We start from the raw sequence: 23,483 nt of genomic DNA, 5'->3' as shown, positions 1-23,483 counted from the left end.
TTTGGACAGCATTTTATAACTGCTGAATGTGTAGGAAGCCCAAAGTTGGACCCACATGTTTGCTGATCTCAGAGGAAGCTGGAATCACTTTCTCTCTGGAGATTCTGCTTGGGTAAAGAGGAGAATGGAGTGGTAATAATAAAAACTCAGAAGCAATAGGTATTAATAGCTAGCTACATGGGGATAGCTAAATGAAAATACAGAAGCACAGTTTCCCCACTGCTGGAAGTAGAGAGGAATGTGCCACCAAAACTCTGCTTAAGGTGACACTTTAACCTATGGGTGGGGAATGCCAGACTTTAGAAGACACACTGAATTATAAATAATATTGCCACTTCTTTTTGCATTCGCAGTCTCCCTTCAGCTTCCCATAATTAAAGGATGAGGATTGAAAGACAGTGCCCTGAAAAGATAAAAGCAGCATCAGGATTCCCACCGCTGCTGTGTTCATTAACTAGTCAACCTGCCTGACAAGTCTGTTCCTTGAAAATGGAAACTCACTCTTTCTTTCTCCAGCTGTGACACTGTGACTGCAACAGACCCATTACCACCCAGCAGCTATGCTGCTATGCGCAGACAAGGATTCAGCACACTGCAGCATGTCCACAGCAGGCAGAAGAGAAAAAAGTTGGGTGGATCCCTGCAACTAGGGCCACCACCTGACTAAATAATCTTACAGCACAATCTGAACCATGTCTACTCAGAAGTAAGTTCTACTGAATTCAAAGGGGCTTATTCCCAGGTAAGTGGGGTTAGGACTACAGCCTCAGTCAATTAAGTTTACATACAAGGGAGGCAATAATACCACTGTGTTTTAAGACAATGGGTCACAGTAGGCCTCACAGTGGCAATTTTGTGTGTGTGACGAAATGCTTCCCTCTCCTAAGACTGCACTTGCTACCTTCAGTTTTTAGAACTACTTGTTTTGCATTAAAAATAAAAAACCTTATGTCCTATGTATCAGAATGCTTTTGTAGACAGAATGCTTTTTAGCCAATTTGAATCGAATGCTGCAGCCCTCCCAGAAGTTAGAATAATAGAATCAAAGAAGTGTAGGGTTTGGAGGGACCCCGAGGGTCATCTAGTGCAGCCCCCTGCAATGCAGGGATCTCAGCTAAAGCATCCCTGAGAGATGGCCACCCAACCTCTGCTTAAAAACCTCCAAGGAAGGAGAGTCCACCACCTCTCGAAGGAGTGCCTTCCACTGTCCTACAGCTCTTACTAAAAGAAGAGAATCACAAACATTGCAAGAAAGGGTGAATTCCGATGTTTGCTTACCCTATGGCAGAGGGAGGCTCCAGCTGTTGTTGGACTACAACTCCCATCAGCCCCAGTCATCATGGCTTATGGCAGGGGTTGGCAAGGCTTACCGGGCATGGGCCGGACTGGTGCAGTGCAACGCAGGAAAACGCATCTGCACATGTCCACGGCGCTGGAAATCGCTTCTGCGCAAGCGCGATTTCTGGCATCTGGGCATGCGCAGAAGCAATTTCCGGAGCCGCGGAAGAGAGTCCCGCGCCGTGCTGTGCCAGTTCAGCACAGCGCACGGGAACTCACTGAGTGGGCGGCTCGGTTCAGGTGCGGCTTATGGGCCAGTTAAGCGACCCTCATGGGCCACTTCCAGCCCATGGGCCTTAGGTTGCCGACCTCTGTCTTACGGTAGCTGTAATCCAATAACAGCTACAACACCCCCCATTAGCAAACTGAGAACTGCTTTTCTGCACACTAATAACCACAGTCGCTAATCTTTTAGTTCATTAACTGCCTGCTTTTAACTGACTGATGCAACTGAAATGTATCGGTCCAGCGCCAAGGGCCTTCTGGCAGTTCCCTTTCTGCAGGAAGCCAAGTTACAGGGAACCAGGCAGAGGGCCTTCTCGGTAGTGGCACCCATCCTGTGGAACACCCTCCCATCAGATGTCAAAGAGATAAACAACTACCTGATGTTTAGAAGACATCTGAAGGCAGCCCTGTTTAGTGAAGTTTTTAATGATTGATGTTTTAATGTATTTTTAAACTCTGTTGAAAGCTGCCCAGAGTGGCTGGGGAAACCCAGCCAGATGGGTGGGGTACAAATAAATAATCATAATCATAATAATTATTATTGTCTGCATACTGCCAAAGCCTCAAAATGAATGCCTTTTTGGAGATAATGATGGAAGACCAAGGTAATGTACAATTTAATAAATAAAACCTACTGTGCATTGTTGGAAGGAAAGCTAATCTTTAACACCCCCATTACCTTAAATACCAGAACCAAATAGTCTTTTTTTAAGCACTTGTTCTTAACGCTCAACCTCTCCAGTTAAAAGCTGACTTCACCAGTTTAAATTAAATCCCACTGAGTAATCAACCTAGGATTTGGTTGATTAATCTGACTGAAGCTTACAGTACTCCTAGAATATAAAAACATATCACCAAGAAGTACTGACACATTGTTAGGTTGTTACTCTTACATCACACCTTTCTTCATGGAACTCAAGGCAGCTCACAAGGGGCTTCCAGGTGGTCTCCCATCCGGACACTGACTGCTTCAAGGCCGCATCCTGCACGTGGACATGTTCGTAAGTGAACACTCTGACACCTGAAGACAGCAGTCAAATTCACCTTAAGAAGCTCCTGACTTTGTTTCAAGGCGCTCGACACACATAGAATCCAGGTGATAAAACTGAAAGATATTTGATCACTTTCATCAACTGTATTTAAGTTTGCCTCTTCTGACTGCCCACTCTGGAGTATAGCTCAAACCACCCATTTCAGGGATCATATTCAATCGAGATCAGCACTTTTTGTTAAGTTTGAATCTGCATGTGTTAAATTCTCTATCATGTTCCCAAATCCTAAGTTTGCTGTGCCACCACAATCTTTTTTTATACAACTTTATTTTAAGAAAACATGAAGTCCTTTACATTTATAGAAACAAAACCAGCAATAAATCCACCCTTCCCAGCCCAGTGACCGCAAACCATATTTCAGAAGTACCTGCTGAGAATCCAAGAGCAGCATGCTGACAACCACTTCACCATGCAAGCTTTCAAGTCGGCCTGCCCCAAGTTTGGAATGGATACCACAACAACATAGCAAGACTTGGGTTTCCTGGAACAGGATGCAACGTTCTTTTTGCTGTCCTATACCATGAGAGATCCACTCTCCTAGAACAAACAGGCTGGTCTCAACTCCTTCTGCTATGTGGGTGATGTTCTAAAAAGGCAGAAGATCCATGCTCTCATAGCAAGCAAGGTCTGAGGATAAAACAAAGCCTTTCTTGCCTAGTGTGGCTCAGCTTTTGCTTCTTACTGAGAAGGGGTTTTGCACATGGTAGGTTTAATCCTTGGCTTCTCTACAATAGATGTCAGGTGGCCCGACTGGGAAAGACCTGAGATCCCAGAAGGATGTTACCAATCACTACAGACAATACTCCAGACTTGCTGGCTCAATGGTTTCAATACAACAATTTCATATTTATATGGCTGAGTATGTGTATGCATTTATGTGCATGTGTTATTGGGATGTGCTGCCTCGAGCACCGTATCAAAGTATACAGCAAATAAAAAAGAAAAGGAAAAGGAAAGTTTGGAATCACTGCTAGCCAGACTAGCTGAATGACATCTGGCAATGTGTTCCCTCTTCTTTAAAAATGGGAATCAGAACAGCTAAAGCACAAGTGGGCAATCTAAAGTGCCTAACCATCTCTTGATGCTTTCAAAACACAAGGGGCTGAGTCAATGTTAAGTACCATCATTAGTAAGTACTATCATTATCTTAGCATACTCCAAGCAGCCTCCCCACTTTACTCAAATCCCTCCTTGAGAATACCCTCCCTTCCCAACCATTCTTCCAAGCTGTCTGTGGCAGGTTTGAGACTTTGCTGTCAAGCTGTGCATCATGTATATCAGGGACGTCCAACTCCCAACCGACTGCGATCCGCTCACAGAATAAAAAACTGGCAGTGATCTACCCCTTTTTTGGGGGGAGGGGGGTTTCAGGTCAAAGTTGTTGAGCTTTTTTTAGGGAGGAAAGCCCCGCTTTGGGGGGGGGGGGTTATAACAATAGTTCAGCTTTTTTTAGGGAATAATGTCACATTATGGAGAGGGAAATTTCAGAACTGAGGAAAGGGGGAAGTCGCTCACCAGCCGATTGCTAAGGTAACAATCTGCCTCACAGCAAAAACTCTGTCTTCCTTTTCAGCGATCTTGCAGAAATGGAGGATGGGGCGAGGGGGCAGGGCTGGATGCTATTATGCCACCGCAAAGTAAAAGGAGCCAGTGATCAACTGCGATCAACCAGAACCTCTCAGGAATCGACCAGTCAACCAGATGTTGGGCATCCCTGATGAATATGAAACGTGGCTTGTGCTGTTGTGCGGCTGTTAGTCTGGGGACAAGACACCAGATGCTGTTTCCCATTACAATCATGTGAATTCAAAGCTACTCCACTAAAGGCTCAAGAAACCATTCAGCAGTGACTCCTGGTCAAAAAGCAAAGAATGGAATCTGGCTGGGTAGGTTTTGAGGAAGCTTGTAGATAAAGAGATATAAAGTTTTATTTGCATGGCCAATGTACCATATTTTTTGTTATGGATGAAAATTTATCATTTCTGAACAATACATAAATAAAATGACACATTTTTAATATGATAATCACCTTTTCAAAGCAGAAACATCTATCAGATCACCCATAATCATGCAAAACCAGACAACTTTCCACTTTTATCAGCAGCCCAAACAAAACTGGCTATTTTTCTGTTGTTCCCACTGCCCCCAAAAGACTCTTATCTTCTGTCATGCTGTTTCTTCACCAAATATTCCCAGTTGGGTTTGTGTTTTTTAATGGGCCAATAATGCAAATATATATTGGAAGGTATAATAAGCCTGAGCAGAAGATCTGCTGCCAGAGAAGAAATGAGGCCTGCCTCTTGAAGGACAGCTAAAGAGAACTGAAGAGCAGGACAAGGGAAAAGGAGCAGAAAAACAGGACTTGGGGAGAGAAGAGGAAAGGGTGGTAATTAAAAGAACACAAAAAATAGTAACTAAGCCAGAAAAGGCAATGGGGAGGAAAAACTTTATAAACATGGGAGGCAGGAAAGGGTGTGATTGAGACTGGTACAGAGCTAGCCGAAGCACTTGGGCTGGGTTCAGGAATGCCTGTCATTCCATAATCGGTGCCCACACGTCCGTCGCAGGCCTGTCCACCCACCAGGAAAGGGAAATTAAAACCATCCTTTCCGACTACAGCAAAAAGCAACAGAAAATAAGATGACAGTTCAAACCAGTGGGAACAAGGGATTAAGACTAAGAGTCCCCAGATGAGGGAGGGTGCACAAATGGGGGTGGAGGGAAGGAAGGCCATGTGGCTAGCTTTGTGTATGAAATCCTCATTAGAGTCCAGTAAGGACATGAAAGCGGATTTTGTTGTTTCCGGTCCCCAGTTCCCCCCAGGGAGCCGAAAGGCTGGGTTATCTGCTTTCACTGTCAGAGAAAGATTCACAGACCAGGACTGTGTGATTAATGGATGAGATTTATGGGTTACAGAGAGGGTTAGACACTGCTACTAGTAATGTAGGTTACTGGAACCTTCTAGCCTGGAAAAGCAGGGGTTGGATAAAGCTGGTCACTCAAGTGGCAAGCCTCCAGACTGGACAATTTTTGCCACACACCACTGGTTTCCAGCTGTATAGGAAACTCGCTCTTGAGGAGATATAACTTAGCTTATGCAACATGCTGATTCAAACTGCTGAGGGGCAGGGGGAGCTTGCTTTTCACAGAAAAAGCAGCAGAAAGAAGTCTGAAGAGAGGCAACACCACCAGTTCTTTCTAATGAACCTCAGACTCTGCATACAACCTCCACATCCATTTATTCTTGCTTCTGAGGATTCCTGGCTTGGGTCTGTCACAACACCCTCACCTGGTTTGGAAGCATCTCCTCTGTACTTGTTGCTGGTATTCACAAAGGTCAAATTAACAGCAGCAGAGCTTCCCATTTTAAGCATTCCATTTTTGTCTGCTACCTCAGGCCTGGGACCGCCAATCCAGCCTTGGACCTAGTATAAATCCTGCCCACACATGCCAGTGCAACTCTGAATCTCCAGGGGAAAACTGCCAACTCTGTTAAGCAGTTAGTTAATTTGGACCCTTCCCCTCTGTCTTTGTGCCAGGAGAGTCAATATATCACACCACCCCCTGCTGTGGGAGGGAGTTCTCCAGGATCCTCACGTTCTCTGCAGTGTCTGAGGTGCTCTGCAGCCTGGAAGCAGCTCCTTTCGGTGCCTCTGGGGACCACCACTCCAATCAGCTGGCAAAGCACACTAGGAAACCATGTAAGTTGCCTTGAGCATGTCTTGGTGTGACAGCTAAGGGCCAAGCTCTGAACTAGTTTTAAGCCCTGACGGTCTACAGAGTCTGCCTAGTCCATTCACAGGCATCAGGATCTACAATGTTGCTGTGTTTTTGGTCTCCAGGGGTCTTTTCTTATATGGACCTTTCTACTGACATTGTAATCAGGATAACAAAAAGCTTTGCAGGAAGCAAGAGTCTTGAGCAGCAGCACAAGACTTGGTAGGAACTTAAACCTTGGAGCTGGAAGAAAACAGTTGTTTATTTAGTACTAGTGGCATTCAGGTGGCTTAATGAGACTCAGCACAGTGAGATCAGAACCAAGTCTTCTTGGTTTGAAAGACATCAGTTCTCTTCAGGCACTTTTGTGTGAAAGACAGCTCAGTGGGTAGAGCATGAGACTCTTAATCTCAGGGTTGTGGGTTCGAGCCCCACGTTGGCAAAAGATTCCTGAATTGCAGGGGGTTGGACTAGATGACCCTTGTGGCCCCTTCCAGCGCTATCATTCTGTGATTCTAAAAGGGAGTTTGTTCAACATGCAAGGGGGGGGGGAGGCAGAGCTCTAAAGTGCAGAGGGGAGCAAAGAGGGCTCCTCATTTCATATATTCACCTTTATGGAGAGTAACACAAAGAGATGAACTCCTGCGCTCACCCTCATGGCTCCCACTCATGTATTGAGGGAGCTCACTTTTACATCACCTGAAGGAGGCTACTGTGTGAATGAGGTGCAGAATGCAAACATCCGAGCTTCTTGCATTGTTCAAAGCACAAACTGTGTTATCCACCATAGCTAGTGCACTGTACACTTGACCAATCCCATCCTGGGGCAAGGGAGGAGCTGGGAGGATGCTGTATGAGCCAGAAGAGAGGTGACTTTTGACTGAATTGGATCTGGGGTGAATTTTCCAGCCTTCTACTCTGCTCAACCCACACAGGGAAGAACACAACATTCTCACTTAAAATTTTAAATGAACTGAAATTAACCCTCAGTAATTCCACACCAAGGGACTGTATTATCTAGGAAAAACAAAGAAAATACAACTTCTGATCCTAGTAACCTCGGGAAGATGTGCCTGCCCCCTTGAGTCAGTTGCTGCTTTTGAAGAGAAGCGATTAGTCTCATCAGAGGCGCCAAACACCTCCTGGAGCTTCGTACGGCTACACTAGAGAATAAGGTGTTTTATGCTGCACATGACTCTGATTGTAATATATTGCCGCTAACGATAATTGCGTGGATTGAATTTATCCATGTCTTTAGCTAATAAATTGTAAGGACCACCACTGAAGGGAGTAATGAAATGCAGCTGTTAGAATCAAAGCCCATTTCTAGGTCAAGGCAAGTCTGGGAGAGGCTAGGGAGGATGATCTCCTTTGGGAAAGCAATACCTAACAGGAAACAAGTGAAAGAATCCCAAGACAGTTTTCATTAATCTAGAAACATTATCAGAGCATTCCAAAATCAGAAAGAGGGGAAGAGCACAAGCCTGAATGCCGATGGTGCCTCTCATTAATGCTCAGATGGGTCCTGGGGCTCTTTAAAAAATGTTGTAGCATCACATATGCATTTACTCTCATTGGCTCCTCCTTGGCTTCGCATTTCACATACAGGAAGCAGAGGAAGAGAAATGATCCAGATGAACCCTAAAGTGGAATGTGAAGGGGTGGTGGCTTTAAAATGCAGGTTGTAACTGCACTCAACTTGCCAAACTATAAAAGGGCAAAAGTGAGGGGATCGGAAATGAGTTTGGCTTCCAGAACTGTTTCAGAGATGGGAGTTTCTGCAATACCAGGTCGATGCATGGAGTGGATGGAGCAAGCCCCTATTCCATCATATGATGGCTGACTGGGAACAGTTATGGACCACAAGTATGAAGTTTACGGCATGTAATGCCTTAAGAGAGAATATTATGAAAATGATATACAGGTGGTACATGACCCCAGTCAAGCCTGCAAAAATTTATCATTTGCCCGATAACAAATGTTGGAAATGTAAAGAAACTGAAGGTACATTCTTTCACCTTTGGTGGACGTGCCCAAGGATTAAGGCTTTCTGGAAAATGATATATAATGAACTGAAAAAGGTATTTAAATATACCTTCCTGAAGAAACCAGAGGCCTTTCTCCTAGGCATAGTCGGTCAATTGGTGCCAAAGAAGGATAGAACTTTTTTTATGTATGCCACAACAGCAGCAAGAATACTCATTGCAAAGTACTGGAAGACACAAGATTTACCCACTCTGGAAGAATGGCAGATGAAGCTGATGGACTATATGGAACTGGCAGAAATGACTGGCAGAATCCGAGACCGGGGAGAAGAGTCGGTGGAAGAAGACTGGAAGAAGTTCAAAGATTATCTACAGAAATATTGTAAAATTAATGAATGTTAGAACGATGTTGGATAGAAATTAAGTGGTTTCCAGCTGTAATGCTTTAAGGGAATATGAAAAATGGGTTGTTAAGAGGTAAAAATCTAAAGTTACTATTTTAAGACCAAAGATTAGGATAAATAAAGAGGGTAAGGATTTGCTGAACCAACAAACTGAACTGGAATACAAAAAAGGGAGGTATGAGGAGGTCCGGGAAACAAGCTAAGGAAAAATAAGCAATGGAAAAATTGAGTGGTTTTTAATCATTTTTATTTTGTATTTTTTTCTTTTTCATTTTTTATTGTAATATTTTAAAAATCCTAATAAATATCTTATTAAAAAACAACCAGAGATGGGAGTTTCTGGAGCCCACGGGCTGAAGTGTTAGTCTGAGACCAAATTGTGTTTGCATCTAGTTCTCAGATAAGTTAAGAACTCACTTTGGATTAACAGCCTTAATTACCAATGAGAATAAAATGAGGGAAAACATGCAACCTACCTTGCCTAGTTTTTGTGAAATTGCATGGCATGAGGATGCTCTTCTAAGGCAGGAACTACATGTTACACAAGCCAATTTGTATTCCCAAATCTGTCTTTGCCAAGTAATATTTACTGGTTTGGTTTTGTCAAGTAAGTTTGCTCATGTGGTGGTGGGTATTTGCAGGAGACATTTGGTTGTCAAAGTGTTTATGCACTTAACCCCTTCCCCACCCACTACTTCCGCCCTACAACCCCTTTCCAGGCTCTCTCTCTTTTCCACCTTAGCTTTATACCTTTACATCTCACTGGTTAGCTAGTGCAGATTTTACTATGTGTACATAAAGCAATGGTGGGGGAGAGGGAGATCTGTGTGCTGAACTGGATTTAAATAGAATAAAGTTGGGAAACAAAGTAATGTATTTCCTGAATATGCAGCATGTTGTAATACAATTTTCACAATGGGCATTTATTTATTTTTTCTTAACCAGTGACTGTACAGACAGGAAAGTCAAATTTCCTAATCAATTCAAAAGATCCCAAGAAGTTATAGAACTTTCCCTTTTGCTATATTGTGGCCCCTCACGGCCTCCCAGCCTGCCTTTCTGATCAGCTGGAAGTCATATACAAATGCTTCTTTGATCAGAGGTCAGCACCAGCCTTGCACATCCTACAAGCAGGAACCTTTCTTGTCCAGACTTGCTTTCAGTCAAGCACTCCCATCTTTCCTTACCTTCTTTAGCCATTCTCTCCCATCGTTAGCCTACATGTCATAGTAATCCCCTCATTCATAAAGCACAATGTGAAGGATTCAAATTCTACCCTTGAGATAGGTCTACAGTATAGTATGTTGTGTACTCTTCACAAGCCTGTTCAGTTTTTATACCTTCCAATGTGAACTCAATATCCATATCCAAGCTGACTGAGAATTACAATACTTTTTTGGGTGGGTGGGAAGAGGAAGAGATGGAATAATAGGAAAAGACAGACAAGTGAGGGCAGTAAGAGCAGAAGAGGAACATGGCTGGAGACCATGAAAAATAGACAGGGTGGAAATCTGCTGCAGTAGGTAAGAATTTTGCAATCATTTCTCGTTCTTCATAGTTTAAACCAGGGTAGTCCAACATGGGGCCCATGGGCGGCCCTCGAGGCTGTTTTTGGTGGCTCTGCAGCTCCATACCCTCTACCTCACCCAGGGCAGCACAGCCAGGCTGATGGAGATGGCAGTGAGTGTGTGTGCTGCAGCCAAAGGCAGGCTGCTGTGGCTGTTCCTCCTCCTCTGCTGCTGCTGCAGGAGCTCTGTGTCACCACCAGGCTGCATTTTTGGAGCCGCTTGGAGCATGGCCAGATCCCCAAGCAGCCAGGGCTCCAGAGCCTCCCAGGGAGTAGGCAGTACAGAGAAGAAGGCTGGGGGTTTGTCTGTGTGTGTTTTAGCATGAAAGACTTTGCTTTCTTTTTTGCAGTGCATAGAAGTTTGAGCTTTGGGATGTACCAATTGGTGGGGGAAGAGAAAGGAATTTTGGGAAGAAGAAGAAGAGGAAGAAGACACACACACACACACACACACACACACACACACACACACTATGTACAAGTGTTTTCAAACATGAACTTCATGAAGTCCAAAACTCAAAACAACTTAACATACAATTCAGTCAAGAGTTGCCTGCACATGTGAACAGCCAACTTCAAGGTAGACATCAATCAGCTCGTGAAGAATTCTCCAGCTAAGACACCCCATTGATGTCTGCATTGTTAACAAATACTAATTGTTAACTATAATTGTGTGTTTAATATATATATATTTAATTAAATAAATACATGAAACGTGTATATTAAATAATATTAACTATATTGCGAACACTTAAATTTACAATATGAAAATTTAATTCAGTGTGTGCCGCCCTCCCAGGTTCTGTGCCAAAGGACTTTTGTGGCCTACTTGGTCTGAAAGGTTGGAACTCCTTGGTGTAAGCAAAATAGGAGGAAAGAGATTCTCTTGATACTAGCACAGGGCAACCATATTAACAGCATAAGACTCTTGCTTGAGACTAGAGACAACAAAAATGTCAGGTGTAAACTAAGGTTGTTATTCAGTAATTTACCTCACTCACTACCTTATTAAAGTCATTTTATTCTCTCTGGCACTATTTCCTTGTAATCAAATAGAGAATCTAAAGACTTCTGAAGTCATTTGGTTGCAGTAACTGAAATTCTTCCTAAATTCATTTAAGGAGTCGCTAATGCTTGCTTATAGCCCTAGTAAGTGCTAATAAGACTTAAACATTTGAAAGATTCTTACAGACTTGCAAGGATAAAAGTACGCCTGCAGGGTTAGATGTATTGCTGGGTGGGGATGAGCTTCGAAACCTTTACATTTTATCAGCCTTGATAGGGGAGGTGCTACCTCCAACATAAAGATGACAGAACCCACACTGTTCATAGAATCTAAAGTTCATGCAGTTCATATATGTATAGGATTTAGATACAACTCCTTCACCAAAAGACAAGATCATCTATCCACTAAGTTAACAACCAGAACAATCCCGAACAGAGTGGGCTGTTTGCACATTAACACCAAGCCATACTTTGGTGGTATATGCTTGAGCTAAAATTAGCCCAATGAAACCTCAGGATGGCATGCTCCCCTCTCCTTCTCCCACTCAGCCAGGAGAAGGACCTTGCTAGCATTTACAATTGGTTTTGAAGAATCCTGGATTGTTTATACATACAAACCAGAGATCAGGAAACTCTGGTTAGTTAAACCAATCTTTAGTTCATACAGAACAACAAGCCAGGATTCTTTGAAAGTGAAAGAAGCAGTAGGGAAGCCTTTTTATGGGAGTGCAGAAATGTCTAATGCCTTTCTTGTGCCTATTCTTGTTCATGCAAACCTGCTCCACGACGATAGACATTCTGTGATTTGTTGGCCAAATTCTACAACTAATATAACTCATGCATATTACGTAAATCTAACCACATTTCTAATGTTCTGATTCTTTATATAGACATTATAGACTTGCTTCTAATGTTTTAGAATGCTTTTCCTTCACATTTTGAATCTTCTATGAAGGCTAGGAATTGGGATCCTCATCCCCTGAATACAAAGTGGGATTTACACAATTTCACAAGCTTTCATGGGCTTCACTTATGTTCCCTGACGGATACATGTATTGCTCGCCCCCATGTTAAATCATGTTCCCTTGTAAGGACTGCAAAAGCACACACTGTTGCTCATTCCAAAATACTGTTACTTACTTTTTCAAGGGCTCTATGACTGTCTTTTGTATTTGGTTCACCTGCCAGAAAAAGAGACATGGACAACAATAATGGATGTGAAAGACAATCTGAATTACAAGTGGGACCTGCAATGAAATGTTGCAGTGCATTCTCGCCTCCTAAACAAGATTGTTGTTCTTCAGGGTTTCTGCTAGCCTGCTGGCCCATCCCCAGGTTGATCCCTTTCCACTCTCCCACCCCCATGTCTTCTGCTCTTCACTTCCAGCTGACACTCAACATTCTGAACATGCTCAGTTCTCACTGGAACAGTCCACTTGTTCCTAGGATAATTAAAACAAAACCCTGCAAGCCCAAGAGTCCTAAGAATTGTATCCATGGCTAAATACCAAATTCTGCAATTTGCAGCATGATCCCAATCATGCAGACTTGTACACCCTCTGATATATAGCCAGAAACTTTCAGTATATGCAAATTTTGACAGGCTATTTTCAGACAAGCAAAAAGGACACTTCACAACAGGTGCAGGCGGACTTGAAGGACATAATTTTTCACTCTCTCCTCTCCCCAGATAGAGACACTCTCTCTCTCTCTCTCTCTCTCTCTCTCTCTCTCATTTACCTTTTCTTGGTTAAAGGAATCCATTCTCTTCATAGCTGTGTCCAGGGCCATCACCATTTCAAGAAATTTGGGGTCTTGCTCACAGAGTGGGTTCGACAGTAAGTCAGATGAGATTTTCACAGCAGACTTTGACATTGCTACAGTTGAGACAGAACCCAGGAAAGCAAGAAGTCTGTTAATGATAAAGAGCTGCACAATTATTGTTGAAACTCAAGGAAGTATGTTGCTATCAACAGGTAGGACCTCTCAAAGGCGCTAGCTGTCTAGAGGAAGGGTGAGCAAACCAGTGCCATTCTGGTGTTCTAGACTACGATTCCCATCACCCGACCACTGTACATGTTGGCTAGCCCTGATGCAGGGTGGCTGGAACTGAAATAAGTTGCAGTTTAGAACCCCAGGTTGCCTGCCCTTCAAGGTGTAGCCCAGAGCATCTGAAGAAACTAGGTTGTCTACCAAGTTGTCTAACAGGTAAACACTTGTCTCTTTGATTGGTTCTTAATTCTGTTTGCATCATGCACACCTACTGTTGAGTACATTTGACCCCTGCCAAGTCCCTGGAAAAGATGTCGCTTTGTTCTGCATGTTGTACTTCCAACTTGAGGCACGTTTAAATGTTTTGGTGGGAATGGCAAGCTATAAAAGAAACCTCCCGCAATGTGTTTAAAACCAGGCTTAGAATGCCTGTGGGCAAAATTTGACATCTGATTATCATATCAAAATCAACACAGCAGCATTTGCATAATGCTTATATTTATTACATTTACATATTGTCTTTCTGCCAATGCACTCAACAAGGTTCAAAGCACTTGACATACATTATCTTGTTGTAATCCTTAAAACTACCCTGTAAGGCAGGTCTGCATAATTAAGCTCATACCACAGGTGTAGGCCTGAGACTGGGGGGGGGGGGGGGAGCTTGCCTAACGCCACCTGCTGAGCTCAGGACAGACACACAATCTGAAGCGGGGACTTCTTGATCTGTACCAGACCTTTTCAGCCACTGTACTAGACAACTTCTTACTTTATAGCCTTTTCCTGTTGCAAATTGCTGTGTTCATTCATTCTCACAACCACCACTTAGTAAGTACTTCCATTTTCCTAAGGCTTAGACATCATAACTTGCCTAGAGCCACCCTGAGAGCTGTTATTTGAACTCAGACCTCACTGTTCCAAGGCCAGCACTGTCAAATACTCTCCGGCAGTGAGTCAAGTGCTTCATAATCCAGCTTTTCAGGAACTCATTCATTATCTTGTTTCTACAGAATAAACTGAAACACAAAGAGCAGACACTCCAGAGTGCCTAAAATGCTAATGGGAAACTTTCCAGGAACACTAAAGGATGGCTTGGAAGAAGAGTTATTAATGAATTTGTGTAATGCCAAGATAATATCTCATATGCAATCAAGTCCATACCATTTAAATGCAGCATTTATAATACTGCACAAGTAAGGCTCTCTTTCAACTAGGCACAGGTGCGCAGGGCCTGCCTTTTTCTCTAGGCGGTTAAGCACTGCAGAGTCTCACTACAGCTTTTTCAAAATGAAACAAATCACAGCCTATTAAGAGTTTGCAGCTTCCCAGTTGTTTTACAAAAATTATCTGGTGGCAGCTGTGACAAGATAATGAAAGTAAAGCAAAGGTCCCTGCACACACTTACCTAGGAGTAAGCGCCAATGAACAAAGCAGGATTTATTTCCAATAAAATATATGTAGGATTAAACTGCTAGGATAGCATTGTACATTTCAAGTGGATCCAGCTGTGGGGAAAGTACCAGAATGAGGGCAGGAGAATGCCTCCCTCCAGAAGTTGACAGAGAAGCAGCAATGAGATCTACCTGGTAAAAGGTAAAGGACCCCTGGATGGTTAAGTCCAATCCAATTTGACTACAGGGTGCTGCGTTCATCTCACTTCAGGCCGAGGGAGCTGGCATTTGTCTGCAGACAGCTTTCCGGATCCTCTGGCCAGCATGACTAAAACGCTCCTGGTGCAACAGAACACCGTGACGGAAGCCAGAGTGCATGGAAACACTGTTTACCTTCTCGCCACAGTGGTACCTATTTATCTACTTGCTCTGGCATGCTTTTGAACTTCTAGGTTGGCAGGAGCTGAGACAGAGCAATGGGAGCTCACTCCGTCACAGGGATTTGAACTGCCAACCTTCTGATCGGCAAGCCCAAGAGGCTCAGTGGTTTGGACCACAGAGCCACCCGTATCCATTACATTACCTGAGCCTGGGTTCAAATCCCAGTTGTAGTGACTTCCATAGCTGTCAACTGGTGGTTTATGGCTTGCTTCAGTCTCCTTCACAGGAAATGCCCTCCCCCGCCCCGATTTCCTTTGTTGTGTAATGCCACACAGCCCCCACGCAGTACATGTTAAATGATAAGTTTTTTGTACTCTTAGCAAACCCACACCCAGTTTTTTTCTAGTGTGGGGAGCAGCACATCTCCGGGAAGGAAATCCAGGCTGGATGTTTCCCCTTGACATAAAGTGGCAACTGATGACAGAAAATACAGCTGATAAGCTGTTAATAGAAATAGGACAGTGTGACTACATCACTCTAATTGCTCCTCATTCTAATCTAACAATCATGTTTCCAGAATTATCATTCTGCATCAGCCATATTTAGTAGTTAGAGCAGGAGTGACTAACCTGCAGCCCTCCAGCTGTCGTTGGAATCCATCACCCTTTCACTCAAGCTAGCATGGTCAACGATTGGGGCCAATGAGAGTGGTGCCCAGCTGCATCTTAAGGGCCACAGGTTAGTCACTCCTGGGCTGTGGCTTTGGATTAGGACTGGAAAGATCTAGGTTCAAATCCCCACACAGTTGTGAAGCTTTGTGAGTGGCCTTGGACCACTCAGGACCTCTTAGCTTCTCCTACCTTACAGTGTTGCTGCAAGGTAAAATGAGACGGAAGAAGCGAGTGATGAGCTCCATGAAGTAAACGCAATAAAAAATATATAACCAGTATCTCTATTAGTGAAACTAATATAAATTGTGTATCTAATCAGGATGGCAAAACATAGCACTATTACTTACTTAGAAGGCCTAAAAAGTGCTTTTCATTAAGATATCATTTCCGTTTCATCATGCATTTGGGGAGGGGTGGGGTAAGACCTCTTTTGTTCGCCATTTGACAGCAAATTTTGCAGTTAGATTGTTTTATCATTTTAAATGAAAAGTGATTCGATATATTGTATGCTATTGGTTGCTGTACATTGCCTGGGGATCCCTTTAATATGAAAGTCTTATTAGAAATAAAATAAAATAAAATAAAATAAAATATAAAATAACTACACAAATAGCATAATCATCTAGGTAAAAATATCAATTTGCAGCACTTGTTTGGGTGGGGCACTGCTGGTAAAAATAAAATTGGGTTTTCATGGAAGGAAAATGTCTACGGAGACGCAAGGAGTGTGTGGAATCTCCTACTCTCTATAACTACATCCAGTAGGGTGGAGGGAGGGCAGGATATAATATCAAAGAATCATAGAATCGTAGAGTTGGAAGGGACCTCAAGGTGCAACCCCCTGCAATGCAGGAATTCCAGCTGAAGTGTCCATGACAGATGACTATCCAATATCTGCTTAAAAACCTCCAAGGAAGGAGAGTTTACAACATCCCGAGGGAGATTGATATAAATTTAATAAACAGATTTTAAAAAGACAGTTAAGAAAAGCAGTAGGAAATTAAGAACTAAAGAAGAAAGGTGACATATTGAAATGGGAGAAATAATGAAAGAACTACAAAGAGAAATGTTTTCAAGTGCCACTTGTTGGTTTAGCAAATATAAGGAATTTGGGTAAGGGCATTGGGTTTTTGGAGACCACATGCAGACACAACATAGCATTTATTTTTTGTGTTGTGATTTTGTCCTGTGAACCGCCCTGAGACCAGTGGGTACAGGGCAGTAACAAATTAAATAAACAATGATGGTGGTGATGATAACAAAAATATATTTCTCAAAGTCACTGATCACTTTGTAGCCATGCTTGTGATGTTCCCTTGTGTATGTGCTGCTAATGAAGTATTTGCCAGGAGTGCTGCTACACATTCAGCTGGAGTAACCAAGTTATTTGCAGCAGAAGCCGGATATCTGACCCAAGGCTGACCTAGTCCAACATGACAGTACTGGTCAAGTAAACAATCATCCTTCCATCAATGCAATGGAAGGACTGGATGCACAGAGGAATGGGACATAGCACAGCTAATACACTGCCAGACTTATGCTAGACCTGGGAAAATATAAACTGTTCAATCCAACTAAACAGTCAGCTCTCACAGTTACTGGGAGGTGGAGAAAGCAATGCTCCAGAGGGTTTGAATGTGTAATTAGGTTTTGCCAAACAGCATCCAGCCAGATTTGGATTTGTCCCAGTTTCCACTCACTAGCAGGAAGGACAAGCAAAACAAAGAAATAGCCACTGTCAGTCCATAATTCAGGATGACATGCCTCAAAATGCAAAATCATCTCTTGCTATCTGGGCAAGCGTCTGAGCTGATTTGTGATGATGCCACACAGCTGAAGGGGGAGTGGGGCGGGGGAGAGAGAATCCTCCCACAGATCCTTTGGGGTTTGAAGTGATCCATATAAAACACCCACTGAAAGGGAGGAGAGAGGAATTCTCTGCAAGGAAAATCTTACTGGGCAACTGTAACAATGGACTAGTGGGAGATTTTCTAAAAAAGTTTTGAGTTGTTTCTTCATGACCTGAACCATTTGCGCTTCCTGCGTGTGGGTGTGCAGATATGGCTTTAAGCCTGCAGGGCAGTAGTTCCCCTACAAACATCCCTATCGGCAGTGATGATTGGAGTTGTAGTCCAGCAACATCTGGAGGGCCACCGTTGAGCCATCCTTCACGTAGCGCCTATAAGAGATGGAGACTGTAACTGCCCTGGACGCCTAGCCCACCTGCCCCACAACGTCTGATGTCAGGGTATTTGAACAGGGTCAGCGCACACAGGGCCAAAGACAAGCAGCTGCAGTCTGAAAAGTCATGTAACGAGGCCTACACACCTTGAGCTGTGTATGTATAGGTCCCTTCTTTTAAAGGGATGTACAAATGTAAGGTAGAGAAGAGCAAGTGTAATCTCCCCCTTACAGTAAGCTCTACACACTTAGAGGCATCTTTGTCTAAATCAGGTATGGGCCCTGTTGTTGCTGCTGGACTCCAGTTCCCATCAGCCCTGCACACCCAGCCAATGGTCAGAAATGTCTAGCAACATTTGGTGGACCACAGTTTCCCCATTCCTGTTATATGGTTTGCTGCCATTCTTAGCATTGCTGAGCACATTCAAGGTCAAAAAGAAATCCAAATTCTAACCTTTGCAAACATGAATTCTGTATTCTTGGGGTGGAGGGTAGAAATGGAAACAGTAAGATTCATTCCTCTTGCGTAGTTGCGAGAATAGTTTAAATAAGGTTTATTTTATTTTATTTTATTTTATTTTATTTAATAACTTGCCTTTCAGACCATTAGCTGCCTTTGGGATTGACAACACTGCATTTCCAGCTTTTCACATAACACCCTCCCAGTTTCATTCTTTAGAAAAACTGTTATTTTCTGCACATGGCCATTTCCCAAAGACTGGAGGTGGAGAAGTACTAAGGGTTTATGGGTTCCGAGGAATGAGAAGCCTCATTTTTGTTCCTATGACCAGCAGCAATGGCAAAATATCCGCAATTGGATGAAACACACTGTGGACCACCAAACCATACTCGGTGGTTACTGATTTCCTTTCTGATTTCCTTTATCACAAGAAGAAGAAGAAGAAGAAGAGTTTGGATTTGATATCCCGCCTTTCACTCCTTTTAAGGAGTCTCAAAGCGGCTAACATTCTCCTTTCCCTTCCTCCCCCACAACAAACACTCTGTGAGGTGAGTGGGGCTGAGAGACTTCAAAGAAGTGTGACTGTTCCTATGACCAGCAGCAATGGCAAAATATCCGCAACTGGATGAAACACACTGTGGACCACCAAACCATACTCTGCCTCTGCCTTCACCTTGTTCGGTCTCCTTGCTTTAGATGCATCACTGGTTAATGGGCTTGAATGGGGTTCATGAGGAAGAAGTTACACGAGCATTGAAACAAGGGGCCAATGCACAAAAGTACATAAACACCTGGAGGCCAGACATTTTTCTCTGAGATTTCTGAAGCAAACAGCTGTGTCAGTAAGTTAAGAGAGATGCAGAGAGAGTCAGCCAGCATGCTCATGACTTCCTATGCTTATCACTCTGTCCCGGCCAAATGAAGCTAAGTCATGCATTAGCCAGAAACTTCCTTAATATTGTATCCATACAGGTCAATGAAATGGATTTGCTATTGATTCACACTGGTTTATTGGTAAGCCACAGTTTAAAGTGTATTTTTGTAAAAGGAAGCATTCTGACCACTGAGAAATGGATGAATCACAGCTCCACAATGTATGTGCAACAAAACCCTAGAAAAAGATCCTTGTCGGCTTAGTCCCCATTTAATGCGTTCATCTTACCTAGGTCTGCGTCTGTGCTTTTCTTCATATCCTTTTGGAGTTTCTTAGTTTGATCTTCCAGCCTAAAACAGAAAATTGAGATTTGTTTTGGGGTTGTTGTTGTTGGTGTGTGTGTGTGTGTGTGTGTGTGTGTGGAATTCTTACTACTGGGCAATTTACAGATGACTCAGGAGAAGCAGTGGGGCAGTGGCCAGTTCAAGCCTGCAATACAGAGAAGGAAGGATGGCCGGAGGAGGAAAGATACAGGAGAAGTAATGCTTGAAATATATAATTTGCTTGGCCACCTGTTTTAAGAAATAATTACCGTATTTTTCAGTGTATAAGACTAGGTTTCCCGCCTAAAAATAATGTCAAAAATTAGGGGGAGTCTCATACTCTGGGCCATCGCCCCCCATGTTCTTAAATCTGAGTCCCCCAAATAGGGGGCGTCTTATACATGGGGATGTCTTATAGACGGGAAAATATGGTACCTCTGAGCAACCGAGCTTGCAAATGTTATGAAACTGGAAGCGTGTTCTTAAAAAAATAAATCAATGGGCCAAAAAGGACCGTGGTAAGTATGAGAAGGGAGACAGGCTAGCAACAACATGGGGCTAGTAATTTTGGAGGATTAAGCTGGAGTAAGAATACAAAACAGGGAGAAGCAGGCAAGATTGAAGAGGTTGATGGTTAATAGAGAACATTTCTTTTTTATTATTTATAATCGTGACTGTGTTTTCCAAAAAGTATTCAGATGCAGCATATATCATAGTCATTACAACCCAAAATACAAACAAATACTTTTGTTTCAACCCCACAGCCCTCTCCCCAAGAGTCTACAGAACCAATCTGTTGCCGACTGCTCAGCATGCAACCTGGTTACAAAAGAAAACCCAATTTAACACCCCTTCATTTATAGCCTAAAATTTAAAATACCACACTGACCGATACTGAGTAGGAATCAATCTATTATTTTCCTATGCATTAATGAACTAAAAAAATGGATGCCAGAGTGTTACAAAAGGGTATCATTTTTACTGATCACATATTGTAGCAAGCTTTTCAAAAAGAGCAATCTTCCAAATCTGTTGATACCAATATTACAGATCCTGAAATTTAACGTCTTTCCAAAGCCTCACAATTGTAACACGGGATGCTTGGGGGTGGGGAATGAAATCAGTTCCTGGGGTTTTGATTTCGCGACACACTTGTGTTCTTTTCCTGTCTCAGCCTTCTGTTGTTCAGTTTGCAAACACGGACTGGCTGTTCTGTGTATAGGGTTGTATAAGATGGGGGGGGGGGGAGTCAAAAGTATTTGGAGGTTTTTTAGTTGAGAGAGGGAAAAGGTGTCTAACAGGGAAAAGCTATAATTCCACTATCCAACAAGGATGAACTAGTACTTGGGACACATGAAGCACTTTTTTCAAATTGTTTGAATCTCTCTACTGTACTGAGATCATCTTCTGAGGCCTTTCTTCCAGTGGCTCCCTGTTTGTGGAATGCTCTCCTCAGGAAGGTTCACCTGAAGCCTACATTATTTACCTTGAGGCGCCTGGCAAAAATGTTCCTTTTCAACCAGGCCTTTGGCTAATTAACATCCAATGCCCTTTTAAAATGTGTTTGGGGGGATTATCGGGTTGTTTTTGTTTTGATTATGTATTTGGTGATTTTATCTTGCAATTTTACCCTGTGAACTGCCCTGAGCCCCACAGGTATAGGGCAATATATAAATTTAATAATAATAAAGTACAAGGAAGGGCCCTGAAGTTCACGTCATTGGAAACAGTAAATGATTTTCCTCTTTGATGTGAAATGTGACCTGAGTCCAATAGTGCGTCATACAAACATGCTTCTACTTTGCCTCACACACAGAGGCAGGCACTCCTGCTTTCTTTTACCAGAGAACAACAAATGGGCTGGATGCAAACATCCAGATTTGGAAATATCAGGTAGGAAATAGTATCTACCCTATTTGATCATTCCTTGGTCTGCTGATTTCCTTCTTGCTGCTCAATCGTGATGTAAGTGAAGAAAATGGCTATCAGCTACTAGCAAAACAAATGGATGTCGCACATCACTCTTTTTGCGGGGAGGGGGAGCAACACTTCATTGCAGAATTGAGATTGGAGTGAGGAACGTATTTGCAAGAGGAACAGATTATAAGACAATTCCAACCAAGGTGAAGTGACTCACCAAAAAGAGGAAGCCAATTTCAAGTTCAAAAGCCAGACAGAGCTTCAAATGAAAGGAAACCTGAGCTGCTTCATGTTACAAAACTCCTACACAGAAGGCATTTGTCTTGTATAGGCATTAACATGTTTGTGTGCAACTAACCATAAAGCATGAATATAAACACACTATAGAGGTGTCAGGAAGCTGTACAGAGTTGTAGCTTCCCAGAGCATGGGGAATAGGGGCTGACCAGCACGCTAGATCCTCATCTCCCCCACCACCTGTGGACCAACTTCGAAAGGTTGCCAGGATCACCACCTGATGTCATCATAGCTGCAGGTATTTGGCATCTATCAAAAGGAAGTTACTCTAGCAACCTATCAGCTGATCAGTGAAGTGATATTCTTGTAAAGAAGCTGGTAAAATGCGGTTTTGACTATGCTACCACTCAGTGGATTTGTAACTGGCTGACTGACCGAACCCAAAGGGTGCTCATCAATGGTTCCTCTTCATCCTGGAGAAGAGTGACTAGTGGGGTGCCACAGGGTTCTGTCTTGGGCCCGGTCTTATTCAACATCTTTATCAACGACTTGGATGATGGACTCAAGGGCATCCTGATCAAATTTGCAGATGACACCAAACTGGGAGGGGTGGCTAACACCCCAGAGGACAGGAGCACACTTCAAAATGACCTTGACAGATTAGAGAACTGGGCCAAAACAAACAAGATGAATTTTAACAGGGAGAAATGTAAAGTATTGCACTTGGGCAAAAAAAAGGAGAGGCACAAATACAAGATGGGGGACACCTGGCTTGAGAGCAGTACATGTGAAAAGGATCTAGGAGTCTTGGTTGACCACAAACTTGACATGAGCCAACAGTGTGACGCGGCAGCTAAAAAAGCCAATGCAATGCTGGGCTGCATCAATAGGAGTATAGCATCTAGATCAAGGGAAGTAATAGTGCCACTGTATTCTGCTCTGGTCAGACCTCACCTGGAGTACTGTGTCCAGTTCTGGGCACCACAGTTCAAGAAGGACACTGACAAACTGGAACGTGTCCAGAGGAGGGCAACTAAAATGGTCAAAGGCCTGGAAACGATGCCTTATGAGGAACGGCTAAGGGAGCTGGGCATGTTTAGCCTGGAGAAGAGGAGGTTAAGGGGTGATATGATAGCCATGTTCAAATATATCAAAGGATGTCACACAGAGGAGGGAGAAAGGTTGTTTTCTGCTGCTCCAGAGAAGCGGACACGGAGCAATGGATCCAAACTACAAGAAAGAAGATTCCACCTAAACATTAGGAAGAACTTCCTGACAGTAAGAGCTGTTGGACAGTGGAATTTGCTGCCAAGGAGTGTGGTGGAGTCTCCTTCTTTGAAGGTCTTTAAGCAGAGGCTTGACAACCATATGTCAGGAGTGCTCTGATGGTGTTTCCTGCTTGGCAGGGGGTTGGACTCGATGGCCCTTGTGGTCTCTTCCAACTCTATGATTCTATGATTCTATGACTTTGAAGACACACTTTCAGCGCCAATTAGATGATTGATTCGGGGAGCATATATTCAAAGAGGCTTCCTGTAACCACCAATCAGCTGATCATCACTACCAGGAAGCCCCTATGAAGTCTTTGCAGAGGGGGAACTGCTCTGAAACCAGAGTGTTTCCCCATGTAGAGAAGGCAGTTTGTATTCAAAGTGCTGGGAAAGCACTTTGAATACAAACTGCTTTCTCAGGAGACAATAAATGCTCCATTTTGAAAGGAATTTTTTTAAAAGAAAGCAGTTTGGATTTAAAATGCTGGA

General features: G+C 43.2%; 2 protein-coding genes across 5 annotated transcripts in view; both read right to left on the bottom strand.

Moving 5' to 3' along the window:
* Window positions 1–23,483, bottom strand: part of BIN3 (bridging integrator 3) — a 126,176-nt gene that overhangs the window by 28,358 nt on the left and 74,335 nt on the right. For 3 of the 4 annotated variants that reach the window (XM_080982623.1, XM_080982625.1, XM_080982624.1), the window contains 3 exons: window positions 19,532–19,593; window positions 13,034–13,170; window positions 12,434–12,474 (listed from right to left, as the gene is read on the bottom strand). In XM_080982623.1, the coding sequence (XP_080838749.1) occupies window positions 12,434–12,474; window positions 13,034–13,170; window positions 19,532–19,593 (240 nt within the window). Of the gene's footprint in view, window positions 1–12,433; window positions 12,475–13,033; window positions 13,206–19,531; window positions 19,594–23,483 lie in introns of all 4 variants that reach the window. The other variant, XM_080982626.1, reaches the window with a different exon arrangement.
* LOC308464205 (uncharacterized protein) overlaps window positions 1–23,483 on the bottom strand; it is a gene marked incomplete at its 3' end in the record, with an annotated part of 365,536 nt that overhangs the window by 328,886 nt on the left and 13,167 nt on the right. The window lies entirely within an intron of this gene.

The sequence above is a fragment of the Podarcis pityusensis genome, assembly GCF_964106645.2.
Source record: "Podarcis pityusensis genome assembly, chromosome: 15".
Lineage (NCBI taxonomy): Eukaryota > Metazoa > Chordata > Lepidosauria > Squamata > Lacertidae > Podarcis > Podarcis pityusensis.
Note: the sequence above shows the minus strand (reverse complement) of the source record. Positions and strands in the feature narration are given on the sequence as shown.